The sequence below is a fragment of the Rhodotorula graminis genome, assembly GCF_001329695.1.
Source record: "Rhodotorula graminis WP1 unplaced genomic scaffold RHOBAscaffold_1, whole genome shotgun sequence".
In the NCBI taxonomy this organism is placed as follows: domain Eukaryota; kingdom Fungi; phylum Basidiomycota; class Microbotryomycetes; order Sporidiobolales; family Sporidiobolaceae; genus Rhodotorula; species Rhodotorula graminis.
In genome coordinates, this window is record NW_017264928.1 from 719545 (window position 1) to 737857 (window position 18313).

At 67.3% G+C, this 18313-nt stretch overlaps 6 protein-coding genes across 6 annotated transcripts; 2 read left to right on the forward strand and 4 right to left on the reverse strand.

The window, feature by feature from the left end:
• Positions 1-60: 60 nt before the first annotated feature.
• RHOBADRAFT_50657 (uncharacterized protein) lies at positions 61-2700 on the reverse strand (the record flags this gene model as incomplete). Its single annotated transcript, XM_018415432.1, has 9 exons — positions 61-81; positions 297-1200; positions 1268-1309; positions 1403-1491; positions 1564-1820; positions 1886-1992; positions 2060-2135; positions 2227-2419; positions 2500-2700. The coding sequence occupies 9 exons, from the start codon at positions 2698-2700 to the stop codon at positions 61-63; spliced, it is 1890 nt and encodes a 629-aa protein (XP_018274199.1).
• Positions 2701-3108: 408 nt separating this feature from the next.
• Positions 3109-4786, reverse strand: RHOBADRAFT_40695 (uncharacterized protein; the record flags this gene model as incomplete). The annotated part of the gene is made up of 5 exons (XM_018413749.1): positions 3109-3386; positions 3458-3620; positions 3687-4366; positions 4437-4496; positions 4657-4786. The coding sequence occupies 5 exons, from the start codon at positions 4784-4786 to the stop codon at positions 3109-3111; spliced, it is 1311 nt and encodes a 436-aa protein (XP_018274200.1).
• A 1288-nt stretch (positions 4787-6074) lies between these two features.
• Positions 6075-10922, reverse strand: RHOBADRAFT_50658 (uncharacterized protein; the record flags this gene model as incomplete). Its single annotated transcript, XM_018415433.1, has 10 exons — positions 6075-6473; positions 6544-6653; positions 6720-6805; positions 6868-6967; positions 7043-8357; positions 8427-8622; positions 8697-9420; positions 9495-9685; positions 9753-10861; positions 10912-10922. The coding sequence occupies 10 exons, from the start codon at positions 10920-10922 to the stop codon at positions 6146-6148; spliced, it is 4170 nt and encodes a 1389-aa protein (XP_018274201.1). The 3' UTR covers positions 6075-6145.
• A 188-nt stretch (positions 10923-11110) lies between these two features.
• RHOBADRAFT_40697 (uncharacterized protein) lies at positions 11111-12403 on the forward strand (the record flags this gene model as incomplete). Its single annotated transcript, XM_018413750.1, has 6 exons — positions 11111-11142; positions 11299-11306; positions 11428-11447; positions 11513-11723; positions 11795-11874; positions 11981-12403. 6 exons carry the CDS (start codon positions 11111-11113, stop codon positions 12401-12403), a joined length of 774 nt encoding a protein of 257 aa, XP_018274202.1.
• A 107-nt stretch (positions 12404-12510) lies between these two features.
• On the reverse strand, positions 12511-15338 carry RHOBADRAFT_50660 (uncharacterized protein; the record flags this gene model as incomplete). The annotated part of the gene is made up of 13 exons (XM_018415434.1): positions 12511-12710; positions 12784-12978; positions 13121-13163; positions 13235-13345; positions 13417-13485; positions 13560-13647; positions 13731-14099; positions 14257-14272; positions 14367-14598; positions 14677-14715; positions 14806-14926; positions 15007-15125; positions 15188-15338. The coding sequence occupies 13 exons, from the start codon at positions 15336-15338 to the stop codon at positions 12635-12637; spliced, it is 1629 nt and encodes a 542-aa protein (XP_018274203.1). The 3' UTR covers positions 12511-12634.
• Positions 15339-15950: 612 nt separating this feature from the next.
• Positions 15951-18203, forward strand: RHOBADRAFT_40699 (uncharacterized protein; the record flags this gene model as incomplete). Its single annotated transcript, XM_018413751.1, has 10 exons — positions 15951-16154; positions 16276-16518; positions 16588-16703; positions 16775-16867; positions 16933-17061; positions 17143-17258; positions 17322-17648; positions 17733-17970; positions 18048-18087; positions 18159-18203. The coding sequence occupies 10 exons, from the start codon at positions 15951-15953 to the stop codon at positions 18201-18203; spliced, it is 1551 nt and encodes a 516-aa protein (XP_018274204.1).
• Between the last annotated feature and the right edge of the window lie 110 nt (positions 18204-18313).

Here is an 18313-nt window from a genome sequence, read left to right on the forward strand (position 1 = left end):
TTCGCTGCGAATCCGAGAGACAGCGAGAGATGAGAGAAGTCTCTCGTGCTCGTCCCTCGCTCAGGCTCGGGAACGAAGTCGCTGCACCGGTACGTGACTCTAGCGGCACCGACAGACGTCTGCAAAGCAGAGCGACAGGCGTCTTCCTGCCGTGCACGCCGCTCGCCATCGTCAAGACGCTCGAGCTCGAGATCGACGGCAAGATCCTCATCCGGCTCCTGTACCTCCGGCGCCTGCTCGACTCGACCCAGCTCGTCCCGCAAGACGCCGAGATCGGGGGGGGGGGGGGGACGTACAATCTGAGGGAGCAGGTCCTTGGCGGTGGTCGCGCTGTACAGGCCGCAGTTGCACTTGGGCACCTTGGTCATGCGGTCCTCGACGCGCGGATAGATCGCGTCGAGCTTGTGCGTCATGATGGCCTTCTCGATCTCGGCGTCTTGCGGGACGAGCTGGGTCGAGTCGAGCAGGCGCCGGAGGTACAGGAGCCGGATGAGGATCTTGCCGTCGATCTCGAGGTTGCCGGGCCCGCCGCCGCCGCACACGGCCCATTCCGTGGCCTCGACGCGCTTGAACACAGCGCAGGTGCTGGACGCCACGTGCTTGAGGGCCGAACTGCCGTCGCGGACGATGGTGCAGCACGAGTTGACGAACTTGGACAGCGGGTCGTCGGCGAGGAAGGCGACGAGCTGGGCGTCCGTCGCGGTGACGGGCTCGTCGTCCGAGCGAGGCATCAAGGCCGGGAGGGCCGGCACCTCGACGCTGGCGGGCTCGGCGTCGGGCACGAGCTCGTCGGCCTCGCCGCGCTCCTGCGCAGAGACGGCGTCGGCGTGGGCCTTGCCGACGGCCCGCAACATGCCCTCGATGCGGCTGCGCACGAGCACGTCGAGCTCGCCGACGATGGCGTCCTTGTGCGACGCCCACAGCTCGTCGAGCTCGACGAACCCGTCGACGTTGCAGGCGGCCTGCCAAGTCGGCAGCGCCGACAAGACGGTGGCGGAGCTGGGATAGTAGGCGGCGAGGAGGCTCGCGACGGGTTGGACCTGGTAGGTCGCGAGCTGCTCCTGGAAGAAGCGGCGCCGGCAAGTCGAACGCGAGGCGAGCAGGATGGGCTTGAGCGCCGCCTCGACCGTCGTCCAGGTGCGCTCGGTGAGGAGCTCGGGCTTGTTGAAGAGCGAGTGGCGGTGAAAGTCCAAGTTGAACCTGCGAGGCACAGAGTGTCAGGCCCGGGCGAACGAGAGGAGGGAGGAGGGAGGATGCGGCCACGCACTCGTCGGGCTGGAACCCTTGGTCCTTGAAGCGGCGGCGGATTCTGTCCGACAAGTAGGGTCAGCTGTCGCATTCTGATGCTGCGGCCGACTGTCCGTCACCGGCACTTGTCGAGGTAAAAGGGAGAGGGACGGACTCTTCCCGACGCGCTTTGCGCAGGTCCTCCTTGGTCACGGCCTGGGCGATCTTCTGCTTGATGATCCACTCGCTCAGCTTGAAGCCGTCCTGCGCACGGGAGAGAAAGAGTAAGTACCGCTTGATCGGGCACATGCAGGGCGGAGAGAGACGCCGACGCACCTCCTGCTGCGCCCAGAACTTGTCCTCGCGCTCGGCGAACCACCACCGCTCGAACGGCGTGCTCTTCTCCGTGACCTCCGTATGGATCGCCTGCGACCGACGCTTGCCGCTTGTGCGGGTGAAGATGAAGAAGAAGCTGTCGGAGCCATGTCCAAGGCTCGAGCTGAAGGACGACTCGGGGAACCGGCTATGCAGATCGGCGCTGACACGGATGACCTCCTCGAGGCGGTAATGCGGCACATCGCGACGAGGCTCGACTGTACGAGGAGAACGCTCGTCAGTGACGAGCCGACGACGAAGGAAAGAGAGGTCGAGGACGCACCAGCTGTTTGATTTGCGACGAGGAGCGTGAACGGGTGCATCTTCTTGTGGTCCTTGAACGCCTCGGCGAACGCCCTCACTCCTTGGTCCGAGATGGTATCGGCGAACCTGGTCGAGGGTCCGAGTCAGTGCGAGCGCGACAAGGGGCGCGAGAGGGACGAGAGCTGCGACGCACTTGTCCTTCATGCAGGCCGTGCAGATCCTCGCACGGTAGAAGACCTCGGGCTTGCCGGCGTTCTTGCGCGTACAGACTATGACGGCGAGAGGGGACGGGCGTGAGCTCTCTGACTCGCCGGCAGCCGCCAGCTCGCGACGAGAGAGGGGGGGAACAAGGCGACGCACATGAGCAGCCCTTGCCAAAGAGCAAGTGCGCGTACTGCAGGTCCGTCATCGGGTGCGCGAGTTCGGGCAGGCCGACTCGCTTGCGAGCGGCGACCCACAGCGGGGCCGACGCCGCGCCCGTGACGACCGAGCGGAAGACCTTGGACGTGGTCGACAGGGCGAGCAGGTCGCGAGGCTCGAGGTTGGCGCAGATCTGCGGGTCGACATGCACGCGCGTGTCAGCGCGACGAGTTGGTGAAAGGAGGGGCGAGGCGAGGAGAACGGCGGGCTCACGTCGTACAGGAGGTCGAGCGGGATGTTGGTGAAGGCCGACATGGCGCCTCGACGACCCTTGACGCGGGCGCCTGCCGTGCGCGCCTTCTTGGGCTTGGGCTGAGGCTCATCGACTTGGTCGGCGTGCGGCGCGTCGTCGCCGTCGAACGAGGGGCTCACGGCGGCGCGCGTGCGCGTGGCGGTCTTGCTGGCACGCGGCATGATGCTGTCGAGCTAGCTCGAGACCTTCAGCGGGGGAAGGGAGGAGCGTGGGAGAGCGAGTGAGCGAGCGAGTTGACCGAGGTGTGAGGTCCAAGGGTCCGCCTCTTCTCGCGCTTGCGGCGAGCTCTCTCTCGCTCAGATGCGCGTCAGAGCTCTCGAGATGCACCTCACGAAAAGCGGGAACGGGCGAGGGAGAACGAGAGGAACCAAGTCGGCGCTGCAGGCAGCTGGTCGAGCCTCGTCGAGGAATCCGAGGCGGCGGCCAGCGCCGCCAGTCTACTATCTAGTCACAAGGGGGGGAGGAGTGTAAACAGGTGAAAGAGTGTCTGCGAAAGTGCAAGGGGAGAAGGGAGATGCGAGAGGGAGGGAGACGAATCGAGGGCGAGGAGAAGGGACGCTGTGGCTGCCTCACACCTTCCTCCCGGTCATGCCGCCGCCGACCTTGCCGTCCGAGCGAAGCGTGCGAGCCCGGTTGCCCACCGACCCGGACGCGAGGCTCTTGCTCGACGACTTTTTGCCCATCTTGGGCCGCAGCTTGCTCAGGTCGCACACGTCGCCCGGCGAGTCGCGGTAGAAGAGCGGGTGCGAGAAGCCCGAAAAGTCGGCCGACGTGAGGCGAGAGGTCGGGTGCGGGACCGACTCGACGGCCGAGTGCAGCTCGAGCGACGAGAGGCGCTTGAAGTCGTCTGTGGGTCCGGGCGCGCGAGGTCAGTGTCGCACGCGGTCGAGGCGAGACGAGGGGCACGGCGAGACGCACAGATGTTGAGCTGCCGCACGAACGAGTGCGCGTTGCCGTGGCGGAAGACCCGGGCGAACGCCTCGGAGAGAGCTTTCGAGCCCTGGGCAAAGACGAACGACCGGCCGTCGGCCGACCAGCGGATCCACTCGCTGAGCTCGGGGTTGTTGACGAGGAAGTGGAGCTGGATGACGAGGATACGGTCAGGGACTGCGAACAACCAGGGCGGAGGAGAAAGGGCGAGGCGCACCTTGGTCATGAAAGGCGTCGTCGTGCGCTCGTCGAGCCCGGCATCGCTCCCGCCGCTGCCCTCGCTCCCACGAGGGCTCCCCGTCGACTGGTTCGACGGTCGACGTGACCTCGACGTCGTGGGCACCGTCGAGACGCCGCTGCTCTGGCCGCTGCTGCGCCGCCGGTCGAGGACAGGCGCCTCGGGCTGGAGGGTCGTCGACGGCGCCTGCTGGTAGGTCGGCACCGGCGCCGCCGGCTCCTCGAAGCGGTAGGGCGTGTACGGCTTGTAGGGCGGTGGTCGAGAGGGCCCGGGCGGAGCGGGCACGAACGAGGCGGACGACGGGACGGCGAAAGGCTGGGTCCATGGCGAGGGAGCGGGTCGAGGGCGAGCGAAGGAGGCGTACTGCGCCTCTTCTTCGGGAGGGGACGGGAGAGGGGCAGGAGGAGGGGCGTAGGCGAATTGGGCGGGCGCGAGGTCGTACGACTCGAGTTGCGGGCGGTACTCGAAGGTCGGCTGCTGGAGGACCGACGTCGACGGCTCGAACTGGTACGGCACGCCGGCCTGCGACGGGTCGTACGGTGTCGGGTACGGCGACTCGTAGATGTGCTGCTCGACAGGGTGCTCGAGGGCCCACGACGGCGCGGCGCCGGAGAAGCAGTCGGCGCAGTCGCACGTCGTCGCCGACGGGTACGCGGCGGCTGCGAGGGCCGAGGGCAGTCAGTGTCCGGCTCTGTGTACAGTCGACCGAGAGAGAGAGAGGCGACGCACCCATGCCCGAGGCGTAGCTGTGCGACGCTCCATGCGACGAGGAAGGGTCGAACGACGGTGCTGCTTGTTGTTGAACGAGGTCAGCCGGTGCGCTCAGGCCCAGAGAGAAGAGAGTGTGTGCGCAGGCTCACCTTCGTAGCTGTAGACCTGCAAGGAGGGCACAGAGAGAGGTACAGTCGTCAGTCGATGAGCGGGGCGCGGGAGGAGAGGGAGCAGAGACTCGCCGTTGGTGCGTCCGGCGGGCCGGGCTGCTGCAGAAGCTGGTGGTGCGGGTGCCGGGTGCCGCTGTTGCTGATGCTGCTCGCCTGCCGCTCGCGCTCCATCGCGGCAGCTTGGTCGGGCTCGAGCATGGGCGAGTGGAGCGCGGCGAACGGTGCGCAGGGCGACCGCTGCGCTGGGCGTGTGACCCTTTGCCGTCGGCCGAACGAACCGAGCTGGCGAGAAGAGGGTGCTGCTGCCCGACGGCGACTTTGGCCGAAAGCGATCGTGGCGAGACACCTTAGTCCACTCCGCGCCCGTCTCCACCTTTCTCTCCAGTCCGAGCGAGTGGCCACGAGGCACCGACGGAACGCGCGTTCCTGCGCGTTCAATTCTCGCGCCCAAGGGTCGATCGGACCGTGCGCGAGATTGGCTCTCCCAAGTCGGCGCCACAATCTTTCGTAACGCTGCTCCTGCGCGGCTCGCGCTTGACGCTCTCCTCCGCTCCTCTCTCCTCGCCTGAGAGACGGTTGTCCGCATGGCGTTCGCGGCACGAAAGAGAGCGCCAGCGCCTCCCTTCCGCCGCTCCTTCGCGCGCTCGAAACTCTGCGAGAGCGGCAAGTCCGGTGCGAGCGGCCGGTTTCGTACTGCTCGCCCGACGTGTCCCAGTCCTGCGTAAAAGGGGGCGTCCCCGGCCAAGATCGCAAACCAGTCGGTACATGTGCGCGGCGCGGTGAAGCTCCCTTGACAAGTTGCGCCCTGAGCGCGAGATGGTCGAACGTCGAAGAATCACGCTTGCTCGACGCACATGGCTGCGCCCCTGCTGCTTAATTGCACTGCGATGCGGACGACTGCCGGCCGACAACCTTGCTCGAGCCGACGCTGCGTCGGTGGGCGGCCTGAGCGCTGGCGGCTGTGGCGCGCAAGCCTCTTTCCGCTCGAGCCTCTTCTCAAACGACCTTCTCTTCCTCGACGCTTCCTGCAGAGCCGTTGCGAGAGGGACGCTCGACCTCGTTCGTGTCGTAACCACACTCGCAGCTCGAGGTGAGACTGCTCGTCTGCCTCGCTCGTCCCCATTGCTGCGGATCCTTAGCGCGGCTCCGCTCGCGAGCCGAGAGGTGGGCAGTGCAACGCGCACCCTGCGGTTGCCACAGTCTCGCGGCATGTTCCGCGCCTTTGCCAGGCGAGGAAACCACGCAGAATCTGCTCGCGATCGCCGCTCGGAACCACGGTCGCGGACGAGCAGAGCTCCTCCGAGCGGTCCCTCTCGTCGTCCGACGTCGTGCGACGTTTTGCGTCGAGCGAGAAGGTCCACGCGACGTGACAAACTCGCTCTCGGAACTTGCCCTTTCGATGCGCTCGCGCTGCAGAAGCACGATGCGGAAGATCTTGCGAGCACATATCTGACAGACGCTCTCGAAAGAGAGGAAGGCGAGCGCGAGGGAGAAATCGGCTGCGTTGCGAAAAGCTCTACTGGCAAAGGAGGGTGCCACAACGATGACGAGCACGAGTCAGAAGATGCCGGCCATGAGGCTGCACGACCGACACCCGCACGCCGCCGGACAGCTCGACACCAAGTCGCGCAGGTGCCTCGCGAACGCTGCCGGCTCGTCGCCGGCCAGCGGCGACGTCCCGTCGTCCGGCTCCTCGCCCCACAGCCACGAGCGCAGTGGCGTCGCGATCCCAGGCGTCGACGGGTAGGACGCGTCGTGCGGCGTGTGCGGGCCCGACGAGGTGAGGCCGTTCGAGATCGACTGGGCGAGCGACTCGAGGCACGACGCGTGGGCGCCATGGCCGCACGCCGCGCACAAGACGTACAGCGACCGTACAGCGAGGTGACTGCGACGATCGAGAGCGTCAGTGAGGCGGCCAAGTTGCGCGAGGAGTGGGAGAGGGAGAGGGGGCGCACCAGACGCAGCACTTGGTGACCTGGGACGAGCAGCGCGAGCAGTGGCCAAACGGCGGCTGGTCCACCGCCTTGCCGCAAGAGCCGCACGCGACGTGGATGACGACCGTGTTCTGCGCACGAGGAACCGAGTCAGGGACGAGCCGCAGCGACGAGGACGAGAGAGAGAGGGTGCGGACCTGGGTGAGGGCCTGCAGCGACTCGACGCCGCAGTACTTGTTCACCTGTGCAGCCGGAACGTGTAGCCGCAGGCGACGTAGCAGATCTGTGAGGGAATGAGGTGTCAAAGTGAGAGTCTTGGGCTAAAAAGAGAGAGAAGGGACGGACCGATGTAGGTCTTGATTACTCGCGCGGTCCACAGCGGCTCGACCTCGAGGTCCTTGTCGCGCAGGACACAGCAGACGGTGGCGCACAGCTGCGCGTCTCCCTGTGACACGTGGAAGAACGTGAGCGAGAGAGGCCGGGACGAGAAAGGGAAAGAGGGAGGAAAAGAGGGACGCACTCGGTCGGCGTACTCGAGCAAGGTCGCCTGGAGCTGCTTCTTGACGATGTCGCGTGCATCTGCAGCATGTCGCGCTCCCGCCTCGCGCTGCAGCTCCCTCGCCGTCGCCGGACCGACCGCAGGCCCGCCTCGCGACGCTCGCCGCACTGGCACCGAGCCCGCCGAGCCGTCGAGCGAGCCAATGCGGCCGACCCGGCTTGCGAGCGGAAGCGACGCTCGACGTGCAGGGTCGACACCCTCTGCCGAGGGATGCCGACTGCCGGACCGGCCGAGCGTGCTCTCGCGCGAGCGGAGCGGACGACGCTCGACGCTCGGACGCGCGCCTGCGCCCGAGCTGGGTCGCCTCGAGCGGGTCGCGACGAGTGACGCGTGCATCGAGGCGATCCTCGCCGAGCGCGAGCGGCGCGTGCTGTCGTTGGCGCCGCCGCCGTCGCCGTCGTCGAGGTCGGACCCGCTGCTCGAGCTCGACGAGTTGCGGCGCGAGGCGTGACGAGAGGTCGGCCGCGAGGGCCTCGTCGCCGACTCGTCGTCGTCGATGGCCTGCGACTCGATCGTGGACGAGCGCGAGAGGACGAGCGACTGGTTGCCGTCCTTGGCCTTCTCGCGCAGGGCGCCGAGCGAGGCGGCGAGTCGAGTCGGGTTGAGGAGGTTGTTCTTGCGGGCGCGCGCTACGAGCTCGTGCTCCGAGTCGGACGAGGTCGTGTTGAGCTCCGGGTAGTCCTCGCTGTGGGCGTCCGACGGCTCGGTCTCGCTCGCCGTCGCCTCCTCGGTAAAGACGGTGAGGGCCGACCCATTGGCGGTGGTGGACGCCTCGGCTCGACCGCTCGACGACGAGTTGGACGTGAGGCGGGGCGTGGCGTCGGCGGATGAGGGGCGAGAGCCAAAGACGGACGAGAACGAGGGCCGGCCCGAGCGCTGCGCCGATGCTACCCGCCGTCGGCTCGGCTCGGCGGCGGTGGTCGAGTGCGGCGACGTGGGCCAGTGCGCCGACGGCAGAGCGACGTACGACGAGCGGCGCTGTTCGTGGACGGGCGGCGAGGGCGTCGGTGGCGGCGAGTCGGGGGGAAAGAAGCAGTCGTCGTCGTCGAACCAGGCCCGGATCGTCATCCAGACCTGGCTGGCGTCGGCGCGACCGACGAGGTGGCTGACCTGGGCGTTGTGCGCGCACACGTCGCCGATCTTGCCCGTGACCTTGAGGTTGTTGGCGAGGTAGGCGAACGCGTCGGGCGAAAAGTCGGGGTCGAGGTTGGCGACCGTGTTGACGAAGGCGTCGGGCCGGAACGCGGGTGCATCGACAGGCGGCATGTCGCGAGAGCTACAGGGAGGAACGCTCGTCAGGCACGTGCTGCGGAGGAGAGCGAGAGAGAGAGACACGGCGACGCACGGACGCTCGAACGGGACGTCGTTGAGCTTGCGGGCGTCGTCGATAAAGGCGAGGTCGCCCTCGACGTTCCAGGCGGCAGTCGGACGGTCGATGCTGTCGAGGAGCGAGTACGAGTCGGCGGCGACGTCGTGCTGCGAAAACGTCGGCGACGCCTTCGAGGTCGACCAGACCGTCTCGTCGTCGTTCCACAAGAGGGCTGCAGGGTGGGCAAAATGGTCAGTGCCTGCGACTGACCACGACTCTGGTGACGAGGGGAGGGAGAGGGCGCACCTGCTGTTGGCGCCTCGACCTTGATCGAGACCTTGGGGAAGTACGGCCGGCGCACGTCCCACACCTCGATCTCGTTCTTCCACGCGTTGCCGTCGACAAAGCGCCCTTGCCCGCCCCCTCGCTCGCCCTTGACGAACGCTGCCGCCGCCGCCGTCGAGTCGCCGGCCGTGACGGGCGTCGTCGGCGGCTCGTCGCCGAGGCTGCTCGCGCTGCCCTCGCCGGCTGCCCCGCCGAGCCCGAGGCTCGGCATCGGGCACGACACGAGCTCAGTCGCACGCGTCGGGTGCCACGCGACGGCGCTGACGGGCTGCGACGTGTACAGCGTCCGGACCGGCTTGGTCGACAGGGTCGACAGGGAAAAGTCCCAGATCTTGATCGTGCGGTCGACGCCGCCCGTCACGACCCAGCCGCCCTCGCGCCCGCCGCCGGCCGTCTCGACGCTCGAGCCGGGACCGATGCTGCCGCCGCCGCCCGCCGGGTTGCGCTCGCACGAGAAGCCGTCGCGCCAGTCCATGGCGAGGCAGGCGCCGAGGTGGCCGGCGACGCGGTCGGTCGCGCCGCCGTTCTGCTTCGAGATGTAGCGCACGTCGTAGCGGATGAGGGTGCCCGAGGCGCAGGCGGCGAGGAGGGTGAAAGGCTGCGACGCCGAGGGCGAGAAGGACAGGTGCCGGACGGGGGACGACGCCTTGAGGACCATGTTGGCCGGTCTCGCCTCGCGGATGTCCTGCGGGCGCGTCTAGGTGTCAGTGCCCTCGAGCCTCGACGAGAGAGTAGGGGAGGGGAAGCGAGAGGACGCACCCAAAGCTTCATCTGCCCGTCCTGCCCGCCGCTCATGAGCCAGTTGCCCGTCTGCCCGCCGAACACGACCCGGTTGACGGCGCGGTCGTGCTCGTACTTGAGCTGCTCGACGCGAGAGCCGCCCTCCTTGGCGAGGTCCCACAGAACGACGGCGCCGTTGGTGAAGCTCGTCGCGAGCTTGTTCGAGGTCGCTGTGGGAGAGGCACGCCGTCAGGACCACAACGACCGAGAGAGAGAAGGAGAGAGTCGAGGACGCACCGCCGTAGCCCCACCGCACATCGCTGAAGAGGTAGGCAGGCCCGAGCCGGCTGCCGAGCCGCACGTCCATGACCTCGCGCACATCTTCTCGCTCCTCGTCCACCATCTCCTCGTCGATGCGCCCGACCGACCCGTCGCGGATCGGCGCCGGCGACCCTCGACTCCTCGAGCGCCGGTACGCGATCGAGCTCGCGCGGTACGACGCCGACGTCGACGGCGTCGGGAGGGGCGTGGCCGACGCCGAGCGGCTCGTGCGCGCGCCGTGCGGGACGGCGAGGAGCTTGAGGCACGCCTTGCCCGCGACGGCGACGCGGCCGTCGTGCTCTGCGCTACCGCGTGGAGGCTTGGCGAGCCCGACGAGGCCCTTGTCGCGCGCCGGGGTCGCGACCGGGAACCGCAGGCGGCGGCTCGCCTCCTTGGGCTTGCGGCCGCCGCCGACGGGGCTGCTCGTGCGCACGAGGCTCGGGCCGTACGTGCGGCTCGACGCGGCCTGCGGGAGGTCCCACAGCTGGACCGGGTGCGGCCCGCCTTGCGAGCCCGAGCTGGGCCCGGAGCCGTCCGACGACGAGGTGCGCGGGTTGAGCGGCGACAGCTCGGCGGTCGCCTGGCGGAGGACGAACGACGGCGTGCGGTGGTCGTCGAACAGGGACGGCGAGCCCGTCGTCGACGAGCGGTACGAGCTGTCCCAGATGCCGCCGCCGCTCGCCGGCGAGCCCTCGAACGAGAAGCCCGACGCGCCGGCCGGGAAGAAGTGGCTGTCGTTCGGGTTGCCCGAGTAGGCCGAAAAGGCGCTCTGCGACGCGTTGGGCGGGAGCGACTCGGCGCCCCAGTACCCAGACCCGGCGCGGAACGACATGTTGCCCGGCGAGTCGACGCCGCCACGCGCCTCGAGGACGCTCGCGCCGCCGCCGCCGCCGCCGCCGCCGAGGACGCTCGCCGACGAGCGCGAGTCGCTGCGGTTCAAGCTGCGCTCGCGCGAGCGAGACTCGCTCGAGTCGCGGGCGTACCAGCTGCGCCCGCTCGCGCTGCCGTACCTGCGGCGGTCGGCTCGCGGGGGGCCGACGCTCGCTCCCGCCGCGGCCGCCGTGCCCGACAGCGCCGGCTCTGCGCTGCCGTGTCGGAGACGGCCCTGGTCGGCGTTGGCGATGTTCTCGAGGACGTCGAGGGCATTGCGCGAGGTGGTGGTCGCGGAAGAGGGGATGGACGCCGAGGCGGGGGACGAGGACGAGGCGGACCCGGACGACGAGAGGGCGATGTTGGCCAGTCTCGAGAAGGCGCTGCTGGTTCTGTGCGGGCGAGGGCCGCGGCTGGCCGACGTGGGGAGAGGGAGCGTCGCCGAGCGCGAGTCGGGGTCGGCCATGACCGGGGGACGCGCGCTGACGGGCTGGGCGTAGTCGCAGGCGTGCGTGAGGGCTGTCGGGCACTGGTCGCAAGCAGCGCGAGAGGTGTGGAGAAGCGAGACGGCGAGGTTCACCCTCATCGGAACCAGCTCGCTCTTGGTCTCGCTCTCTCTCCTCCTACCCTCTCGGCACGCTCGATCGCACAGCAGCAACAGTGAGTGTGCCTGTCCCTACCCCCTCGTCCTGCCCTCTTGTCGCCCGAGGCCGTGGCTGCTCCGTCCTCCTCCCCGCGCCTCGCTGACCCATCCTCGGCCCTGCCGCGGTCCCGCCTGCAGTGTTCACCGGCCTGGTCGAGGTGCGCGACCTCTCTCTACCCCTCTATCCGACGCATCCAGAGCTGACCGCCTCCTCCCATCGCAGACGCTCGGCACCATCAAGTCCATCTCGCCGACCACCGAGTTCGAGGGATTCAGCTTCGTGATCACCAACGCGGGCGATGTTCTCGGCGACTGCAAGCTCGGCGACTCGATCGCCGTCAACGGCGTCTGCCTGACCGTCACCCGGTGGGACGCCGACGAGGGCTGGTTCGAGGTCGGCTTGGCCAACGAGACGCTCAGTCGGTCCAACCTCGGTGCGCTACGCTGCCCACTCTCTCTCTTCCTGTCTGCGACGTACCGGTTCTGATTCTCTGGACCGACGCAGGCAAGCTCCAGGTCGGCGGCAAGGTCAACCTCGAGCGCGCGATGGCAGGGCACGGTCGATTCGGAGGTCACTTTGTCCAGGTACGTCTCGGCGACCTCTCCCTCTCTGCCGCCAATCCTCGACGTGCCGCTCGGCCACCACACCTCCTGTGACTGACCCGATGCCCGCTGCCCGCCGCCGCTGCAGGGTCACGTCGACACGACGGCCAAGATCCTGTCCATCACGCCCGACGGCGACTCGATCCGACTCCTGTTCTCCCTCCCGCTCGAGTTCTACACGCCCCTCATCCCCAAGGGCTACATCGCTCTCGACGGCACCTCTCTCACCCTGACGCACCTCTCGGTGCCCAAACCGGGCGACGACCACTACGAGCCGGGCGTCGGCCACTTTGGCGTCATGCTCGTCGTCCACACCCAGAGCCGCACCGTCGTCGCCATGAAGGCCGTCGGCGAGTCGGTCAACGTCGAGTGCGACGTCGTCGGCAAGGGCGTCGAGAGCGTCGTGCGCAACGTGCTCGAGGGAGGGGGAGAGACGGGCGGCGCGCTCGAGGTCATGGTCGAGCGGGCAGTCGAGCGTGTCCTGGCGCGCAAGGGCCTGCTCAAGGAGTAGCGCTCGGTGTCGCAGGTGCAACATGACCGTCAAGCAGTACAGCTCGAGAAGCCGGTCTCGCGAGAGCAGGTGGAAGCGAGCTCGGCAAGCCTCTCGAGAGCGACGGAAAGTGGCATTGAGCCTTCTTGCAGGCACGTGTACGACTGACTACGACAACGCCGACGACGACCGACGGAAATGAGAGAGAGAGGGGGGCAGGGAGTGGCGCCCGAGAGAGGTACTCGACGACGCTCAGGCCATGTTCTCGCACCGGAAGCTGCTCGCCTTGTTCTCGTCGCCGCCGATGTACGTCGCCTGCTTCGGGTACCTGTAACAACGACGAAGAGCATCGTCAGCACGTTCGAGAGCCACAGAGAGGGAGAGAGCGCGAGCCGACGCACACGCAGTGGGGCCGCTCGAACTTGACGCCCTTGCGCTTGTCGTCGTCGACGTACTTGGCGCCGATGATCATGTCGGGCGCGACGCCCTTCTCGACCCAGTCGATGAGCGCGAGGAGCATGTCGTGCTTGGCGTCGAACGTCGCGCTCGTTGAAGCGCCGCCGAGGCTGAGTTGGCGCTGGCCGGTCGAACCGAAGCTGCGAGGTGGGCAAGGGGTCAGGGCTGCTCGAGCGTGATTGGCAGAGTGCGTATGAGGAGCCTCGACGAGGAAGAGGGAGGGCACGAAGGAGGGAGAGCACATCGAGGAGGAAAGGAAGGGAAAAGGGAGGCGCGACTCACTTCCACGCGCCCGGTCCCGCACGACAGTGGCCCATGCCCGGAACTGCGTGAGTCAAAACATCAGTGCGACCTCGAGGAAAGGAAGACAGGACGTGACCGGGAGAGAGGACGCACTCGTGAACATGCGGTACGAGTCGCCGAGGTCGGCCGGGTACCCGAGCGCCTTGCGGACCTGCTCGTAGTACCAGATCGTCATGCCGGAAGGAATGATGACGTCCGAGAGCCCTGTGTGAGGTTTGGAGAGTCAGTCCGTGAGCCTGGTGCGAGAAACTCGACTTGAGAAGGTCGGGACGGACCAACGAAGGTGAGTAGTTTGCCGCGCTTGAGGAAGGGCTGGATGTTGGGGTTGATGGCGTTCGACTTGCCTGTGAGGCGAGGCGAGGGATGAATGGGCGGGTCGACCGAGAGAGAGAGAGAGAGGGCGAGGACGAGGACGCACCCGGATCCGTCTCGTCGGCGATTTCGAGGAGCCGCTCGAGCTCTGTCTGGTTCGCCGTAAAGTTGCCGATCTCGGTCTTGTTCAGGACCTGGTAGTTGAAGAAGTCGGGTTTGCGAGGGGGGGAGAGGGGCTCAGTGTCGGAGGAAAGAGCGGCTGGAAGGGCGAGGGGACGCACGCCAGCGTGTACGGCGCGCCCGTGACCGAGAAACCCGGGATTCCTTCTGCGCCGGGCATGTAGCCGGGGAACAGGAACTCGCCCGTCGTTTCCTTGTGGTAGTCGTTCCAGATGCGGTACATCGTCACGATCTGCTCGGCGTTCAGGCAGCTCGTCGAGTTGGCGCCGGGCGAGTCGCACGACAGCGGCTGCAGGTCGGGCAGACACGCCCTCGGGTTCGTGATGACGCCGTCCTTGACGCCGTCCTGCTCGTCGCACTGCTTGACGACGTGTGCGCCGATGAGCTCGTAGTCGGACGTGTTGAGGTAGCCGGCCGAGCCCGGCGCGTTGACGATCGTGTTGACCCACCAGATCTCGGCGTTGAGCTGCAGGCGACCGAGGTACGAGAGGCGACGAGTCGGGCGAGGCCGAGGCGGCGAGGCGACAGAATGCGCAGGACGAGAGGGAGGGACGAGAAGGGAGGAGGGCGAGCCAAAGGTCAGTAGGCGACTCTTCCTTGAACGTGGCGGCTAGCACACGCACATGAGTCCACCATTGACTGCGCGCGAGGGCCAAAGGGTGTCAGAGCAGATCTCTCGCCGAGAGAAGAACTGGCTCGGGCGGTCGAGCGGAAGGGAACGGTCTCGACGCACGCAGCCGATGCGGCGAGCACGCCGTCGTACTCGTCCGGGAACTCCTGCACCTCCTTGAGGCCCTGCTTGCCGCCAGACGAGCACCCGATCCAGTAGCTCTTCTTCTGCGCCCGGCCGTAGTACGCCTTGACGATCGCCTTCGAGTAGACGGTCGTGAGGTGGACGGCCCGGTACCCAAAGTCGAGCTGCGTGTCGGGCCCGTTGATCGCGAACGTGCCGTTGCCCGAGATGCCTGTCGGAGGAGACAAGGGTCAGTGAGGGAAGGCAGGTCCGTGCGCTTGCTCGACAAGGACGAGGAATGCGAGCGCACCCTTGTGGCCCGTGTCGGTCGACGCGACAGCCATCTGATCTGCAGAGGGACCATCACGAGTCAGTCGACGATCGCGTGTTGCGGTCCGGGCGAGAGAGCGAGAGCGCCGAGGAGAGAGGAGGGACGTACAGGTCTTCAGAGGCGCCCACATGTCGGGGAAGTTGACGCCACCCGCGTCGCCGCCGTTGCCGACCATCGAGAACCGACCACTCCACTCATCGGCGGTCGGGAGCCAGAGCTCGAACTGGACCTGCAAGGGCGAAAAGGGTCAGTGAGCGCGTCTCTCTGTCTCTCTCTCTCGAAAGGGCCCAGTGAGCGACAAGGACGCACCTTGGACGAGTTGGACGTGTGGATGTAGGCGCCGAAGCGGCAGAAGGCAGGCAGGTCGGGCACGGCCTGCGGGTAGGCGGGCGAAGCGGCGGCGGGTTCGGCGGTAAAGTTGGTGCCAGCTGCGACAGGAGGAAGCTCGTCAGTTGCCGTCGGTCGGCGAGGCACGAGGACAGGGACGCACCGTCATAGTCCTGCGCGACGTAGACCTCGAGGTCGGCGAGCAGCTTGGGCGCGACGTCCCACAGGTCGGAGCACGACGTGGTCTTGACGGCGGCGGCTCGAGCGCAGCCAGCGAGCGCGAGCGGGACGAGGGCGTAGGGCGTAAAGCGCATGGAGAGCAGGTGCGTCGACGAGAGCGTGCGACGAGGAAGCAGGAGGCGGAGCTGCTGCTGTTGGACCGCGAACGCGACACCTTCCCCGCTCCGGCTGAGCGGCACCTCATCGACGACCGGCTCGTGGGGGCTACCGCCTCGGGCCGGTCGAGACGGTCGGGCGAGCTGGTCGCACCGCACGACTGCAAGGCGCTAGAAGACGGCGGTGCGGAGAAGTGGAAGCCGTCGTGGGCCCGCTTAAAGGTTGGCCGGCGAAAGTGGGCGAGCGGGGACGAGCAGGGCGCGATCGCTGTGTGCAGTGACACACGGCCGCCGCGTCGTATTTTAACCGTGCTGCGAGCTTGGTCGAGGCGCAGGAGAACTGGACTGAGCCCGGCAAGCGGAGCTGCGACGCATCGAGGGCGAGGAGGAGCGGGGGAGGGAGAGGCGCCGGCGGGCAGGCCGGCGAGGGCGGCGCAGCTGTGCGACCATGCTCTAGAGTGAGCAGTCTAGCTCTAGCACTTGTCCCAGGCAAAGCAGGGCGAGCGTGGTGAGCGAGGGAGAGCTCCTCTCGAATCCTCATCTCGACTCTGAGCGCAACCTCCTCCCTCTCGTCCCAGCTACCAGAGCAAGATGGCCACCTCGTTGCCACCGACCGAGTCGCTCGCGCTCATAATCCTCGCCGCACTCGACACGCCCGCCGGCCGCATCGACGACTCGCGCTCCCTCTCCATCCCTGCCGACGTCGGCCCTGCCACGCCCGCAACCACCGTCGGGCCCAGCACCGAGGCCCAGAATGCCGTCAAGGCTGCTCTCGACAGCCTGACGACTCGCGAGGTGCGCCCCTTGCCTTCCCTCTCCCTGTCCTCCTCCTCCTCCTCCTCGCGCCCATCTCTCCCCGGCTTCGTCTCTCCGAAGACAACGCCGTGCTGACTCGATTGCTCCACGCACCTCGCAGATGGTCACCTTCAAGCAGATCAACCTTGAGCAGCACGCCCTCACGGTCGAGGGCACCCAGATCGCCCAGTCCGGCTCGCACGAGTACCGCGTGTGGGCCGCGCTCCCGCCGCCCGGCTCCGAGGCGGGCCTCACGGCGCAGCAGATTGCCGACAAGGTCGGCAAGGACGTCGCCAAGGTCGGCCAGGGCAAGGCCATGAAGAACAAGTGGGTGACCAAGAAGGGCGACGGCTTCCTCCAGGCGGTGCGTCTCGCTTCTCCCTCGCCCTTCTCTCTCTGCGACCGAACGCTGACTCGAGCACATGCACAACAGGCCCCGACAGTCGTGGACGAGACGCAGAAGGACTTGGGCGTGATCCAGAGCAGCGGCGCGCACCCGGACGAGAAGCTGCTGGCCGAGCTGAGGAAGCGCAAGCTCGTCGAGAAGAAGTGCGTCCCCTTTCGCGTCTCCCTCATTCCCTGCACGACCTCTGACACAGTCTCGGCGCGCCCGCTCGCAGGAAGTCGTTCTACTACTCGGTCGAGAAGGGCGCCAACTGGGCGACGACGATTCAGAAGCTCGAGACGGACTTGACGGTCGAGCTCCTCAACTCGTACGTCTGCCACCCTTTGTCCACTCTTTCTCTACCCCGAGCTCACGGTAGGGCTCCTCCTGCAGTGGCGAGTGGGAGAAGGCGTCGTTCAAGAAGTACAACTTCGAGGCCGAGGGTGCGCCGACGTTCGGCGGTGCGCTGCACCCGCTCATGAAGGTCCGCGAGGAGTTCCGCAACATCTTCTTCGAGACTGGGTGCGTCCTCGGTTCCCCTCTATGCGGCTGCTGCGCCAGACCGAACCTGACGACCCTTTCTCCCCCACTTGCGCGCGACAGGTTCACCGAGATGCCGACCAACCGCTTCGTCGAGTCGTGCTTCTGGAACTTCGACTCGCTCTACGTCCCTCAGCAGCACCCTGCACGAGAGCTGCAGGACACGTTCTACGTCAAGGGTGCGTCCGAGTCTCCTCTTTCTTCTCCAGCCTCGAGCCTGACCCGTCCTCGTCTTCCCGCAGAGCCTTCCGCATCGACCGGCTTCCCGCAAGACTACTACGAGCGCGTCAAGCGGGTGCACGAGGTCGGCGACTTTGGCTCGACCGGGTACCGGTACCCGTTCTCGAAAGAGGAGACGTCGCGCCTCGTGCTGCGCACCCACACGACGTCCGTGTCGGCCGCCATGCTGTACGAGCTCGCCAACGCGCCGGGAGGGTTCAAGCCGGCCAAGATGTTTTCGATCGACCGCGTGTTCCGCAACGAGGCGGTCGACATGACCCACCTCGCCGAGTTCCACCAGGTCGAGGGCGTCATCGCCGACCGCAACCTCACGCTCGCCGACCTCATCGGTGCGTCCTGCGCCTCTCTCTCTCTCTCTTTCTCTCTCCCTCGCCCGGACTCGCCCTAACCTAGACTCTCCCACGGCCGGACAGGCTTCCTCGACGTCTTCTTCTCCAAGATGGGCGTCAAGAACCTGCGGTTCAAGCCGGCGTACAACCCTTACACCGAGCCGTCGCTCGAGATCTTCTCGTGGCACGAGGGCCTCGGCAAGTGGGTCGAGATTGGCAACTCGGGCATGTTCCGCCCCGAAATGCTCGAGACGATGGGCCTCCCCGCCGACGTGCGCGTCCTCGGGTTCGGCCTCAGCCTTGAGCGCCCGACCATGATCCGGTGCGTCCGCTGTCTCTTTCACTCTCTGCCCCTGTCGTCGACGTGCGCACGGCCTGACCCTCTCGACGTCGTTGCAGCTACGGCATCTCGAACATTCGCGACCTCCTCGGACACAAGGTGCGCTCCCTCTCCCTCCTCCTCTCGCACACCTCCTGCACCGGTACTGACTGCTCGTCTGGCGGTGACAGGTCCCTCTGGAGATGGTCGAGAAGTCGGCGGCGGTGCGTTTCTAGACGGTGGAGCGAGGACGAGGGAGACGGCGGCGCCCTGCAACGGCTGTATAGTTCTCGCGCGTTCTGGTCGAGAGAAGCTCTTGCGATCGTGCTCGCGTACGGCGAAGAGT